This window comes from Heptranchias perlo, chromosome 24, assembly GCF_035084215.1.
Source record: "Heptranchias perlo isolate sHepPer1 chromosome 24, sHepPer1.hap1, whole genome shotgun sequence".
Taxonomy (NCBI): domain Eukaryota; kingdom Metazoa; phylum Chordata; class Chondrichthyes; order Hexanchiformes; family Hexanchidae; genus Heptranchias; species Heptranchias perlo.
Window position 1 is genome coordinate 43470935 of NC_090348.1, and position 15856 is coordinate 43486790.

The 15856-nt window shown below is 44.8% G+C and overlaps 1 protein-coding gene across 1 annotated transcript; it reads left to right on the forward strand.

Moving 5' to 3' along the window:
* Positions 1-1780: 1780 nt before the first annotated feature.
* LOC137341789 (dynein axonemal assembly factor 1-like) lies at positions 1781-13577 on the forward strand. The gene is made up of 6 exons (XM_068005292.1): positions 1781-2711; positions 3956-4156; positions 5169-5416; positions 6740-6805; positions 9035-9197; positions 13506-13577. Exons 1-6 carry the CDS (start codon positions 2553-2555, stop codon positions 13575-13577), a joined length of 909 nt encoding a protein of 302 aa, XP_067861393.1. The 5' UTR covers positions 1781-2552.
* Positions 13578-15856: the final 2279 nt, after the last annotated feature.

Consider the following 15856-nt stretch of genomic DNA (forward strand, 5'->3'; position numbering starts at 1 on the left):
TGAATCCCAGACCTCATTCTCTTCGCAATGTAGGATTCTGAAAATCAACATCTCCTTAAATGAATTGGAAGAGCTGCAGTGTGAGAACCTGTCTCCCTTTGTGAATCTCTATGAGCTGAATGTATCACTCAATTCTCTGCGTAGGTAAGTGTCCGTTTAATCTGTAGTAAGTTACCAGAATAACTCAGGGCTCATAGGCCCTCTAATCCTCCCTTTCCACTGGCTTCCTCTCATTATTCCTACCCTGGCTACTCTCTTCCTGCAGCCTGGAGGTAGCAGAGTGACAGGTTGTGTTTGAACAATGTGACTTACCATGTTTGTGCTCTAAACTTGCTGGTTTGGTAGTAACTGGTTAAAACCTCACAGAGGATGCATATGTTCCATTTCATGGGCATTGCAATGTCTTAGTTTTAAACTCATCATCATTATCATCAGTCGGTCGGCAATCATCAGAGCTCCTGTGACTGTCCTCCACACCTCTTTAAGTTAGAGACCTGATCCCTGGTGTTGTGTTTGGGACTGTCCGTGTTCGCTCTTTCATTGACTTTGTTCTGTATTGTGGCTGTGTCTCGACCTGCAGGTTGTTGATGCGGTTGGCCAGTTCGAGGACCCGCCATTTGATGACATGTCCTCCATCAAGGGTCCCACTCCCCTCCTCCAGGCACTCATCTGGCCAAAGCCATTGCAACTTTCTGGAGGTGACCAGGTTACTTAACCTGCTGCCTGGCTTGGGGTTGCCAACTCTGGTTGGACATATTCCTGGAGGAGTCGTCACATGACCTCCTGCCTTCAACCGCCCCGCCCACACACTCCCGCCATTGGTCGCCCAACATGTCCATCCTTGCGGAGCCCCGCCTTCCCACAGCCAATCGGAAAGCAAATAGACTATTCGTTACCCAACTGGATGATTTTTGACTGTCAGTCAAACAGTCTTTTTTCCCATCTCAACTATTTTAATAACCAAAGTGTTGAAAGAAACTTTTTAGGTTCCATTGATTCCCGCTGGTTCAGAAGAGTGGATATGTGGAACAGTCTCCAACAAGAACAGCTGAAATCGTGAAAATTAACTCTTTTTAGAAAAAGTGCTTGATGAATGTTTGTTGTTGGAATTGAATTGAGGGTCAGGGGATAAGTATAGATATAAGTGGTTTAATACTCTTTGGTTTCTGTGCTGCTGGGACCATGGGAATGTCATCGGTGGAAAGGGGCTAGTTAGGGTTGAATAATGTAACTTACAATGTTAGACTGGGAGCCTAGTGTCTCACTGGAGCACCTTGTGGGTCATGGAAGAATTTCACAGAGGTTTAACTCCTCGAATGTTTTACTTTTCGGTTTACCAGATCCCGCAGGAGATTAAATAAATTGGGCAATCAGTTTACGGAATGAATGGGATTGATGGGCTGAGTGGCCTTTTCTAGTTCCATATTTTTTTAGGTAATTGGGACAGTTATATGTTAAATCTCATCCTTTGACATGAACGGCAGCTCTCTCCGATATTGTGATCCCTTTTCTCAAATTGTTACAGTGGGTCCACTGGGACTGTAATAATGAACATGAAGTAGAAAATACATGATCATAAGGGGTGGCCCTATTTTAAAACTGTACACAAGAAATTGCATATGAGGGGTTTTAATAGAGTACATAGGGAGAAACTGTTTCCTCTGGCAGAAGGGTCGGTGACCAGAGGACACAGATTTAAGGTAATTGGCAAAAGGACCAGAGGGGGGATGAGGAAAAATGTTTTTACGCAGCGAGTTATGATCTGGAAATGCACTGCCTGAAAGGGCGGTGGAAGCAGATTCAATGGTAATGTTCAAAAGAGAATTGGATAAATACTTGAAAAGGAAAAAATTGGATAGTTCTTTCAAAGAGCCGGCACAGGCACGATAGGCCGAATGGCCTCCTTCAGTGCTGTCTAATTCTATGAATTAGAGTACAAAAAGGAAACAGCAGTAACAATGGTGACTGAATATATTAACAGACTCTGCCTGACCTGTGCTGGGGTCGTGTGCCGACCTAAGGGTTTCAGACTGCAGTTATGTCCTACAAATAGACCTGCCTTTCCTCACTTCAATACAGACAGTAATTGTTTTTTATCTAAATGCACCTTTCTCTTAATAATCACTGCATGGTTGGCTTGCAGGGACAATCTACATGCACCGGGCATTTGCCACCTTACCTGCTCTTTCTCCTCCTCCCGGATGTTTACTGTGTTAAAATCAGGATTAACCTGACTGCACTCTACTCGTTTTCTTGTGATCTCAAACCTGTGTGTAATTCCTTATCTCTCTCAGCCCAACAATCTACAGGCTTTAAATTGAAGTCGATGGATTTGAATGTCGGATGGGGTGTATTACAGGCGGACCGAGGCGATAAAGCCCAAGTTGGATTTCTATCCTTAAGTGCCTGAAAATGATCAATGAAGGACTCAACACCCCTTGACAAATCTTCAACCAGTTGTGTAGCAGTTTATTGTCTCTCTCTCGATATGTGTGTGTGTGTGTGGGTTTTTTTTTGGCAGTATTTCATGGCTCAGTGCCTTACCTCACCTGATGGTTTTAAACCTGGCCCACAATGCTGTTGAGACTCTCGGCGGGTTAGAAAGCTGCAAGACGCTGACAGTCCTGGACCTCTCGCACAACCGGATCAGGAGCATTGTTGGCCTACCCATTCTGAACAGCCTGACTGAGTTGCACCTCAGCGGCAACAAGGTAACACTTCAGTGACCGCCCGTCCAGCTGCCTGAGGTAGCGTTGTGCCAGCTGTGCAAAGATGTTTGGGGCTGATGGTCCTGACCCTTGTGCCCAGGGAATGCTTCAACTCCCTATTTCTGTAACCTCCTCCAGCCCTCCGAGATCTCTGCGTGCCCCCAATTCTGGCCCCTTGCGCGTCCCCGATTTTCATCGCTTCACCATTGGCAACCGAGCCTTCAGCTGTCTAGGCCCTAAGCTCTAGAATTCCCTCCCTAAACCTCTCCTTCTCTCTACCTCTCTCTCCTCCTTTAAGACGCTTCTTAAAACCTAACTCTTTGAACGAGCTTTTGGTCACCTTATGTGGCTCGATGTCAAATTTTGTTTGATAACGCTCCTGTGAAGTGCCTTGGGATATTTAACTACGTTAAAGTAGTCCTAGCATTACCACCTTCTAGTATAGCATCAAAACCTTGTGAAAACTGGAACACTTCTTGTCTTGTGATACGAAACCACAAGACAATACTTGGTGGCCATAGTGATGGTGGATAGCATTCTACATAAGTCTCTGTAATGTCTTTCTCTTCACTCTTCCATTCCCCATCTCCTGAATGTACCTGGTAAATTGGTTCCTGAACATACCTGGGGGCACTCATACAGGTAACTGTGGATGAGAGAGGCCATTCAGCCCATCTAGCTCAGCCTTGCATGGAAACCTATGGTTCTCCTATCACTGCGGCTAACTGCTGCTTTCTTGGCTCCAGAGCATGGCCTCCATTATTCTACCCAGCAGACCTTCCAGTTATTGATCACTCTTTACATGGTTGGGGGGGGGGGTGGGGGGGAGAAAAGAGCTTCTCAACATTAGTGCTGAACCCTCCTTTTCCCAGTTTGTGCCCGGGGCATCAATATAGACATAAAACTAGGGGCCATAAATCCAGGATGGTCACTAATAAATCCAGTACGGAATTCAGGAGACACTTCTTTACCCAAAGAATGGTAAGAATGTGGCACTCGCTACCACAAGGAGTAGTCGAGGCCAATAGCATAGATGCAGTTAGGGATAAAGGAATAGAAGGTTATGCTGATAGGGTCAGATAAAGAGGGATGGGAGGTTGCTCGTGTGGAGCATAAAGACTGGCATGGACCAGTTGGGCGGAATGGCCTGTTTCTGTGCTGTACATTCTATGTAATTCTGTGTCTCCTAATTCTGCACGGGTGCTGTAATAACAAGGTGATTATTTCGTGATATCAATGCGTTTCAGTTGGAGTCTCTCGAAGGTGTTCATCACGCCCCGCAACTCTGCGAGCTGTACATTCGGGGTAACCGTATCTGCAGCCTACTGCCTCTCTCCAGCTCCCTGGGGCTGTGTGTTCTTGATGCTTCGGACAATGTGATTCTCTCCCTCCCTGACACACTGCATGTTCTCGGAAACCTGAGGAGATTGAAGCAGCTGAGACTCAAAGTAAGGATATTTATCATTCTTTAAGGTTGTTTTTTTTTCCACCAACCTTTTTTTTTAAGATTCACATGTTGGGAATTTTGTTGAAGCCAATGGAAATAATAATCGGGAGAGATGTAAAACCGGGAGAGCGGTTCAACGGTTCAAGAAGGCGGCTCACCACCACCTTCTCAAGGGCAACTAGGGATGGGCAATAAATGCTGGCTGTGCCAGCAACGCCCACATCCCATGAACGAATTTAAAACAAAAACACTATGGGTACAAAGTCACAATTACCTCCAAGGACTGTCAACTATCATCGCTGTGTAAGAACACATCGCCGGTCAGGCATCCGTCTACAGTCGCTGTCACCTGTGCATTAAAACAATATGGCTACAGTGTTCATGCTCCTTCACACTGTGCCACGGAACCAGGTAGGATGCAGGTTCCTGACTTGCGTGATTCTCCTTGCATTGACATCCCTAATCTCAGCAGCATTGTCATCGGGGGATGTTCCAATCTTTCCCCAGGGTAGGAGGGTGTGATTTCTTTGCCCCCCCCTCCCCCCCCCCTCTCAGTTAACCCCAGCGGCAGCATCGGCAGAGGCCTAGGAGCAGGCTGTCAACTCACTGACTTAACCAGGGAATAGTGGGTGATCTGGAATGGCCTCGATGGAGAGGGGAGGGGAAATGAAAAATAAATCGATTAAAAAAAGGGGGACGTAAAGAAGACAAGGAAAGGTAGTACCTGTACAACCCTACCTCACTATCCTCGACCTCTTCGCCATGACCTCTATCAGTGAACGCTCTGGCAAATGCTGCTTAAGCAAAATGAAAACTGCACCAACGTACAAGCCCTGTGAAATTCAGATTTTCTTCTGAAACCATGTTGCCACCACCTTCTCGAGGGCAATTAGGAATGGGCAATAAATGCTGGCCTCGCCAGCGATGCCCACATCCCACGAACGAATTTAAAAAAAAACCCACGTTGCTTCAGAAACGGTAAGGGTCTGATGTATCTTTAACTCCTTGCCTAGGGCAATCCCTTAACGCGAGACAATCTCCATGTCACTGCAGTCAGGCAATCCACTGCAGTTGAAATCCTGGACAACGTCCTTCTAAGGGACCGTTCCACGTTTGGATCGACGTTCGCGCCGCATGCAGACGTACGAGGGCGGACGAAGGAGGACCTGAAAGAGACTGCGCGGGCGGCTTTCCAGAACAAAGTTCAGGAGAAACGGAGGGAAACTGGAAGTGCCATCCATTACCTTCACGGCAGGATACTGTAAGTGAATATTTGTGCTTCAACTCTGTTCCTTTGCTGACACTCTTGTTCTCGCTATTTCCTCTGATCTCATATGAAGCTCCCACATCCCCCCCCCCCATCCCTGAATCTGGCTCCAAGATGTTGACTTTCCTCTTTTGTACCAAACAATTCTTTTCTGCTCGGAAACATTTAACTCTCTATAAAGTCGAAGTCCATCAATAACTTGAACAATGAACCTCTGCCTTGGGAGGCACGTCTGGTGCCTCTCTTGCACTCACATTAGGTTAATAGATGGTTATTTTCTCACCTCTGTCCTCCAATCTCTCTCATAGTCTTTCTCCATTTTATTGATGTCACGTAAGGCCATTGCTCCTCTGAATTTTCCCCTCTTGTTTCACTTAAGCTCCAAATACATATTCTCCCTGCATTATCATTATGTTGAAATCAAGACTCATTGCATCTAATCTAACTCATTCTTTCGAGGATCTCAAATTTACATAAAAGTGCATAGAATGTACAGCACAGAAACAGGCCATTCGGCCCAACTGGTCTATGCTGGTGTTTATGCTCCACACAAGCCTCCTCCCTCCCTACTTCATCTAACCCTATCAGCATTTCCTTCTATTCCTTTCTCCCTCATGTGTTTATCTAGCTTCCCCTTAAATGCATCTATGCTATTAGCCTCAACTACTCCCTGTGGTAGCGAGTTCCACGTTTTAACCACTCTCTGGGTAAAGAAGTTTCTCCTGAATTCGTTATTGGATTTATTAGTGACTATCTTATATTTATGGCCCCGAGTTTTGAACTCCCCCACAAGTGGAAACATCTTCTCTATGTCTACCCTATCGAACCCTTTCATAATTTTAACTGTGGAAATTGAGGAATTCCTCACCTCTCTCAGTTTTCTCTTCCTCCTACAATCTACAGGTTTTAAAATCCAAGTTTGGCGGCCCCTCTAACCGCTATATCTTGATCTACCTTGTTTTCTTTCCTACTCCTTCCTTCCTTCCTTCATAGTGTCGTGCACTGTGGACCTTGGCTCTTTTCCTAGCTTCCTTATCTAAGCTTGTTAATATCGGGAAGGTTTTGGATGTACTCAATTCCTGGGACAGCCCATTCCAAACACTTGGGCTCAAGCATTGCAACTTTAGCTGTAAGGGCAAGTTTACAGAGTGATATTTTGGGATGAAATTTTGAGATTTTTGCATCCACTGCCCTATCCATTCCAATGTGGTCACCCTACTTTATGTGGAGAGCATCAGTCTGAAATTTCGGTTTTAAATCTCCTCTGCCACTGCCCTATGCCCCACCTTTCTAAACCCATATTGATGTACTTCACAGGAGCCTTCAAGAAGAACAGCAGGATTACGAAGACCACTTAACAATGGAGTTGAAAGCGTACAACAGGTACGTAGAATCATAGAATGGTTACAGCACAGAAGGAGGCCATTCAGCCCATCGATCCCGTGCCGGCTGTTTGTAAGAGCAATCCAGTAAGTCCCATTCCCCTGCTCTTTTCACGTAGCCCTGAAATTTTTTTCCTTTCAAGTATTTATCCAATTCCTTTTTGAAAACCACAATTGAATCTGCTTCCACCACCCTTTCAGGCAGTGCGTTCCAGATCATAACTACTCGCTGCATAAAAAAGTTTTTCCTCATGTAGCCTGTGGTTCTTTTGCCAATCACCTTAAATCTGTGTCCTCTGGTTCTCAACCCTTCTGCCGATGGGAACAGTTTCTCTTTATTTACTCTATCTAAATCCTCTGAGCACTTCTATCAAATCTCCTCTTAACCTTCTCTGCTCGAAGGAGAACAACCCCAGCTTCTCCAGTCTATCCACATAACTGAAGTCTCTCATCTCTGGAACCATTCTAGTAAATCTTTTCTGCACCCTCTCTCTAAGGCCTTCACATGGAGAAGATGTAGTCCCAAATCCTACAATGACTTGAAGAGAATAATTTAGTCATTGCAAAAATCATTAAAAATCTAATGTTGAATCAAAACTGTTGTTATTTTTAACTGTAATAAAAAGATCAATGATAAGTTGTCATAATTCTGGTTTACTGTACATTGGAAGAAATTGCATGGTGACAGTAGTGTGAGGCAGTGAATAGGATTCAATAGGATTTTTTTAATGGGATCGTTTAATAGGATTCTTGTTTAAATACCCCCTTCCCAAGCCCTTCCTCTTCTAAAGACACTGGGGGTAATTTTAACCCGGCAGGCAACCGACAGGATCTGATGGTTTCACACCCCGCCCAATTTTACTTTGGGTTTGGTTAAAATTGCCACATTGACCCATGCTAGGGTATGGTTCCGTGGATGCAACAATAATCTTGCGGGTTTTGACTGGGCTATACTGCAGTCCTCTCCCCGATCAGTCCAAGCAACAGAATCGCTGCTTCAAAATGTAGCTGGTGTGTTCCACAGACCCTGATAGATACATGGACCACGTTGTGTTCCTACTTTACGGGAGCACTCTGGCCTTTTGAGTCAGAAGGTTCAGGGTTCACCTCTGTAAGTCCTAGACCAGCGTTGTCTTTCTTGGCATGACTTTCCCAAGGTGCCAGCAGCTCAGAAACTATTATTCCACACAGTATTTGATCATCTCCATCTGTACTTACCCCTAGATATTCATCCAACTCCAGTTGTTAATTGGCGTGTCACTAATTGCTTTATTTAATAAGAACATAAGAACATAGGAAACAGGAGCAGGAGTAGGCCATACGGCCCCTCGAGTCTGCTCCGCCATTCAATAAGATAGTGGCTAATCTTCTACCTCAACTCCACATTCTCACGCCATCCCCATATCCCTTGATTCCCTTAGAGTTCAAAAAACTCAATTCGACACATTCACTAGTCCGGGAAAAAGAATTGGATTTTCTGCTTCAGCATATATCAAACATTCTGCGTTTCTAGCCCACGATTTTCAAACGGTTAATTTTAATAGTTGGAAAGTCAAGTGCTGGGGATGCTGGATTTTCGGATATGTTCTCCCAGAGTGAGGTGGAAAAATCCCAGCACGTGGCTTTTAGTTCTAGGAACAGGAGGAGGCCTTTCAGCCCCTCAAGCCTGTTCCGCCATTCAATAGATCATGGCTGATCTGCACCTCAACTCCATCTGCCCGCCTTAGCTCCATATCCCTCGATAGCCTTGCTCAACAATAATCTATCGATCTCAGTCTACTTTCACAGTTCAAGCTACTTACCTCTGCCTGATCCGATCCACCCCAGCGTTTCACAAATCTTGATCGTGTCCCCTCTAAATCTTCCTTTCTCCAGTGAAAACAACTTAAATTCTGTGAATCTTTCCTTATAACTAAGAGTCTTTGGTCCCAGTCTTAAACTTGTTCTCCTTTCCTTGACGCTCTCCAATTCAACAATGTCCTTCTGAGGACAGGTATTGTTCAGAATTCAGAATAGTAACCCAGGTGGAGATGGCCCATTTGGGTCCCTGATAAGAGAGAGAGAGAGAGAAGGAAAGAAGGCTTGCATTCATTAGTCTGGTAGGATTCTGACCCACCCCCCCAACCATATTCCAGATGTGAGCTCACCAATGATCTATGTAATCATTTTGTTTTTGACAAAATGTGTGGCAGAAATTTAAATTAAAAATCCCCTGATTTCTTCCTCTCAGGTATTTGGATGCTATTCCCGCTGAAGATTATCAGAGCATTGACTCCGAGAGGGTCCCTGGTGCCATGGAGAGATACATGTTCACCAAGTTCTGGGAGAGATGGGATCAGGGGAAGCGAAGGCAAGGAAATCATCCTTTCAGAGACCTGACCAAACCGGAAGAGGTAAGGTCCAGTCTCGGGGCCAGCAATCTTAAGCTGGATAGTTGGTTCACTTCCTCCCATCCCCCCCAGTAAACTTTGCCAGATATATTTATCACAGAAAAATACAATAATGTTGAGTGAATGTATTTTTATTTATACAGTTGCAAATTCATTCCCTGGTTATACCCTCTAGTGAATCACACGATGTGATTAGAATGCAGTAATTACATTAAATAGCTCCGCACATATAGGGAGGTCCCACACTCCTCACTCAGAGTCGACACTAATTGAAACGTCATGGCCATGGTGTCTGGGCTCGTTGTCCAACTTCTGGAGAGAAGAGAGACAGGAAAAATATTTTGGCAGAATATTCCTTCTAACTATCAGAGGTCAACGTGTGAGATGACCCTCATTTGTGCTCATTCCTTAGAAAGTTCACAAGTACTGAAGGCCTCAGGCTCCGACGGCATAACTTTTGAAGGTAATAAATATTCTGGACGAATCGATGTGTCTGATGGGCCTTTTATGAAATTCCATGTGCAGGCAGTGTCAGAAAATACACAGGTAAAGGCTCTCGATACTTTGACACTACGCTCCCTTGTCCTACTGCCAGTGGTGGTCTGACTTCCCCCGGATAGGTGCGGAATTCAGTCCCCTGATACACCTCCCAAACCCCTGACCTCCACCACCTAAAAGGACAAGGGCAGCAGGTGCATGGGAACACCATCACCTCCAAGTTCCTCTGCAAGTCACACATCATCCTGACTTGGACATATATTAGTGCCCGCGTTCCTTCATTGTCGTTGGGTCAAAATCCTGGAACTCCCTGCCTAAGAAGCATTCATTCACCACGTGGACTGCAGCGGTTCAAGCGGAAAGCTAAACGCCACCTTCCCGTGGGGAACTAGGGCTGGGCAATAAATGCCGTCCTTGCTAGCGACGCCCGCATCCTGAGAATGAATGAACAAACAAATCTCTGAGTGTGGTTTTCAATTAAGGGCAGTTCTTGTGCTCTGGACTAGTGCTCACTAGGAACTGGACTGAGGCTACCCAAGGTCAGATAAACCCACAATCTGCTGCAGGTTCGCACTGCTTTGCAATCTCACTTGGAGAGTGGGCGCTGCACTCCTGCAGTAGGGGGGTGTTCCACTTGACTTTGGGGTTAAGGTGTGTTCTTAATTTAGAACAAAAGGCAGCTTCGGTCTGCAGCCGGGCCGTGCAGCTCTGAGCTTGGCACTGCTCGATGGGAATTGCCCTGTTCCCAGCACTAACATTCTAAATCCAAATGAGCGAAGAGATTTTTCACTGCGAGTCTTTAATAATAAAATAAAACATTTGACAACGACAACATTTGAGCCCCTCCTGAGATACTTTATTGTGAAAATATATCACTTGTCCCCTGAGGCACAGGACTGCGTTTGAAACATTTCCAAAAATAGTGTCCATTAATATAGGGATTATTGCCCAGGTGCACAGAGGAATTTAATGCTCGGTAGGAATCAACCTTTCTGATTGTTTAGGAATTTGTAGAAATGTTATCTAGGCATAAATTCCATAGTTCATATTTGTAATATCATTTTACACATTTTTAAAACTCCAATAAATTAGGGAGTGAAAGATGCCTTTGTTTATAACTTACTGCTGTCGTAATGAAACACTAAATGCCACTGTGCCCAAGAAACATGGCTGCTTTTCCATAGATTAATCCCATCTATCCATCCTCTCTCAGCCTACTGTCCCTTGAGCCCATTTATACTGTTCACTTCAATAACCTACATTTGGTGTCTTACTTACCTTCTTTATCCCCAGCTTCCTAATTTTAACTTGTCTCCCCTGACATTTGAACCTTACACCAAGGTGAGCAATTTTCCTGGACACTTGTCAGTTACTTTCTCAGTTCCTTTTATACTCTTGAAGGTCACGTCGGCTTAAGAAATTATGAAATGATCCCTTACATAGAATTGCAAAGAATTTTACAGCACAGAAACAGGCCATTCGGCCCAGCTGGTCTGTGCCGGTGTTTATGCTCCGCATGAGCCTCCTCCGGCATCACGTCATCTAGCCCCATCAGCATATCCTTCTATTCCTTTCTCCCTCATGTGTTTATCTAGCTTCCCTTTAAATGCATCAATGCTGTTCTCCTTAACTACTCCTTGAGACAGCGAGTTCCACATTCTCACCGCTCTCTGGGTAAAGAAGTTTCTCCTGAATTCCCTTTTGGATTGATTAGTGACAATGTTACATTTATGGCCTCTAGTTTCGGTCTCCTCCACAAGTGGAAACATTTTCTCTACTTCTACCCCATCAAACCCTTTCATAATCTTAAAGACCTCTATCAGGTCACCCCTCAGCCTTCTCTTTTCTAAAGGAAAGAGTCCCGACCTGTTCAATCTTTCCTGACAAGGATATCCTCTCAGTTCCGATATCACAAGATGGCAGGCAGCACATGCAATGTTCTGATCTGCATTGGCAGCGGACAAGGTACCTTACCATCAGTGCTGAGTCAGAAAATTTAGGCTCATTTATATCTTTATTAATTTTTTGAGAAATTGTTGAATGCTTGTGTCGTGTAAGACATCACCAAGGTCAAGCTGAGTAGAAGAGAAGATGAAATAAATCATGAAGTAGTGGTTTAGTTATATCAGGCTTGGGTTTTATTCTGGAAGGAAGAGAAGACTGAGGGAGGTAAGGAGTTCCATAGTTTGAGAACCTCAAAACAATGGGACTCCTTCAGTGTTAGAGTAGGGGATAATTCAACGAGTCTCAAGTTCAGATTGACTGTATGGTGAATTTTAAGGTGAAAGTCACCGATACTGGAGAATGGAACACTCTTCCCACTTTTGACGCTCGGTGCCAGAATCCCACACGCCCAGGCCCTCTGTAGCAGAAATAAAAACGTAAAATGCTGGAAACACTAAGCCGGTCAGGCAGCATGGAGAAAGGAGAAAAGTTAATGTTTCAGGTATTAAGCCCTCATCAGATCTGTTTGGACAAAGGGGTTATACCTACAATGTTAACTTTCCTCCACAGGTGCTGCCTGATCTGCTGGGCGTTTCCAGTATTTTCTGTTCTTGTTTCAGATTTCCAGCATCTACAGTAATTTGATTCTCCCCACCCCTCTCTATAGCAGAGTTTAGACGGAAAGTAAAATTCTTTCTAATCAGCCCTAATCTCAGAAGAACACATCCAACTGCATCAGTGTTGGAAGTTTATTTGCAGACTGGTTTTAAACAAGGGCTCTTGAGGGTGCAGGGACTGAGTTCTAACCCACTAATCACCTAGCTCCTAGGAACCATACTTTCGTTTGGTTGTGAATTCTCGCTGTTTACTCTGGACAGAAGCCGAGAGCAAGGGCTGCATTGGAGAAACATCGAGAAAGATTCTCCTTTTAATCTTGTTGCTAGTAAATTTTCCTTCTAGCTACCAACAGTCACTGAATAGTTTCAATTACGGCTTTGGAATAAATTTACCTTAAACATGCAGGTGTTTGGCAGCTTTGTGCAGCAAGAGATCATTCAGATCAATTCTATTGCCAGCATCCCATTAATGGTTCTGTAAATCTCAGCCGCTGCCTGGATCCTGGGCTTCGATGCCGTTAATTGGACAACTGGTTTGCCAAGACATTTATGAACTGAAATTATTCTTGGAATGGAATTTTTATATAGCCTGGTTATAAAAAAAGGAAGTTTTATGATACTTGTCCCTCGGCCTATTTAATCCTTCACTGTATAACTGTGAGTACAACACCAAACATTTTGCTCTTGAAGTGATCTTCAGTCCACCCAATGGCTTCGTTGGTTTAGATATTGGCCAGTGTGCTACAAAGGCATATGGACCATGAAGTTCCAATCCCTCTGTTGGATGATCTCAGCTGAAGTGCCAGTAGGCGTGCCGCAATTGGTCTCAGTAAACTTGGGCTATGGAGGGGAAAGATACATCAGCCAAGGTTCCTGCTCCTTCTCCCTAACCAGTGAGACTTGCAGGAAAGTGTGGACATTAGATGAGGACCTCAGTTGTGATGTCCCTTGTGTTGGTCTGCTGACAATCACGGTCTGAGTTAATATGGAGAATGGCTGCCTCATTATGGAGCCGAGGCGGGTAAATGGAGTTAGGATATAGATCAGCCATGATCTCATTGAATGGCGGAACAGGCTCGAGGGGCTGAATGGCCTACTCCTGTTCCTATTACCAGACCCTTGAAACCTGGTGTGGGTCAGCAAGAGGGGAGAAAACTGACCATCCAGAGGAATGGATAGAACATGAGACAGAAGTCGGAATGTAGTATTGTGCTAGATGAAATACTTAATGTGCTAAACATTGGGTCCCAAGATCGCTCAGACGCCGCAGCTGAATCCTGCCGTAACGGGAGTCTGCCGGGACAGCGATACGTTGGGTCCTTAGACAGGACCCAGCAGTGGGGCCAATCTGGCGATCAGGTTGGGGTCGGAGCCTGGACCCCAAAAGAACAGGGATGGGATTTTTTTTTAATACATTTTAAAGCATCCCCCTGATACAGTCCCCACTTTGCCACCATTGGCCAGGTGCGACCAAGCTTACCTGAACCTATGGTACACCGGATCCCACCTAAGAGGGCAACCAGATTCCTCTTCTGAAGGGGACACCCACTTCTGCCGGTGCTAGGATCCTCACCAGAGGGACACCAGCAGAGAACCACCCTTACCCATGACCCTGTGAACTCTGGCTGGGTCAGTAGCGAGCGCGATTCTGGTGTAACTGGGGGCCACAGACTTTCTAGGCCTGGGAGAGCTGGTGAGGGAATTCTGCCGTCAGCACTCCTAATAAAAACTGCGGAGATAGCAAGGAAAGACCGCAGTACTTGTGGCTGTATCGCCATCACCTGTCACAGATCCTGCTCCCCTTCCTGTGCAGTGAGTTCCAAAGCTGTAGTCAAAGTGGGTATACCCTGAACCCACAGAACCATACACGCTTACAGCACAGAATGGGACCATTTGGCCCATCATGTCCGAGCAATCCATAATAAATCCTGCTGCCTCACTCCCACCCCATTGCCCTGTATCTTCCACTGCTTCCTGTACTTTTCCCTTAAAAGCTGCAATGGGCTCTATCTTAATTGTAGCAAAGCATTCTATGCTCTAACAATTATCAACATAAAAAAAATTCTCCTAACGTCTCTCTTAGTGTCAATTTTAAATTGATGACCCCTTATCACTGACTTCCCCAACCAGAGGAAATATGCTTTCCCTATTCACTCTATCAACCCCTTCAAAATTTAGAAAACTCCTTTTAGCCTTCTCTGTTCCAGTGGAAATAGTCCCATTGTCTCAAGTCTCTCCTCAGAACAATAGTTCCCCATTCCTGGCATTGTCCTGATGAATGTACACACTTTATGACTTTCCATAATGGGGTGCCCAAATCTGCACACAGCACAGTAACTGTGGGTTAACTACTGCCTTGTCCAAATTCGCCATTAGCTCTTGTACTCTGTGCCCCTGTTTATAAAACCCAAATCCTTCTGCTGATGTACAGTCCAGTGGTACATGTGGCAAATTGCCTCCTACTGTGTGGCAAATTGCTTTCTGAACCTGGCCAGGGCCAAGCAAGAGTTGCTGAACTGGTATCCAATATGGAGCAGCACGCCTGGCGTCAACTATCTCTCACCCTATATGTAATGCGCTGCCGGACATCAGTTACTTTACTGTATATGTAACTCAGAACAGGTTGAGCACTAACGGTACAGCTGCATGATGAACATTTGTATTAGTTTGGAATGTGCAGTCTTCACCCAGTTATTTTGTCAGTCATGGGTGCAAACCCTCCATTAACGTGTAACATGGTATTTTATATCGGAAAGACCTGCTTAAAAATATGCAAGGAACAGCTGTCAAGAATTTTCATAGGAATGTACAAGATCGGAAAGACCACTGCAGTCCTTCTGACTAGTCCCTGACTAATGCATTCCCTTTCCCATTAAGGCGGTAAGCCATAGATTATTGCCTCTGTTAACATGTTGGCTAAAGCAATTTCATGCAAATGAGTTAAGCGTTCTTCTGCTAATATCTGAAGGCCGGAATTTCATGCAGACACCTTAAATGCAATCCCAGAAGTGACTCTTCCATTTTCCACACCAGCCACTTTTCTGGCCCTTCTCCCCATCATTTTCTACACAATGAGGAGACTTAAATCCCCTTCACTGATTTTGGCTGTTCTTGTGAAACAGTTGCCAAAATGAGGCACCTGGACTGAAAACTCCCCAAAATGCCTACTGCTGTGGCTTGTAAGTTAGTGTTCGTGACAGAAGGCAAAGCACCTGAAGATAGTGAAAAATAAAATGCGCCAGGATGTCGAAATGCCTTGGTGCAATATTTTCACGTTGATCATGCTAAAACAATGCATGCAGAAGTTTTGCATGAACTAGGCAGAGAAACAGGTGACCTAAAAATTCCACTTCACGGAACACGGGCCTGACACCCTTGTTGTGTGTTTGGGGTCTCTTTACATTTTTTGCTCTAGATATTTATGAGTTGCGTATTTCAGACTTATTTTATAGATATGCCCTAATTCTCTATGCCCCAGAGAATGTTCTCACTTTTCCAGATATCTAGGAAAATTTGTAGCGTGCCAGGGATTGAACAGAGAATCCTTTTCTACTTATCTCAGCAATTGATATATTCCAAAGCTTTCACGTGATTCTCCGCATC

What these genes read in the sequence shown, in the direction of transcription:
- LOC137341789 (XM_068005292.1), top strand. Translation starts at nt 2,553, where the DNA reads ATGGTTTTAAACCTGGCCCACAATGCTGTTGAGACTCTCGGCGGGTTA. An exon ending in TGCACCTCAGCGGCAACAAG is followed by an intron (nt 2,712 to 3,955) that starts GTAACACTTCAG and finishes AATGCGTTTCAG; the next exon opens with TTGGAGTCTCTCGAAGGTGT. An exon ending in TGAAGCAGCTGAGACTCAAA is followed by an intron (nt 4,157 to 5,168) that starts GTAAGGATATTT and finishes CTCCTTGCCTAG; the next exon opens with GGCAATCCCTTAACGCGAGA.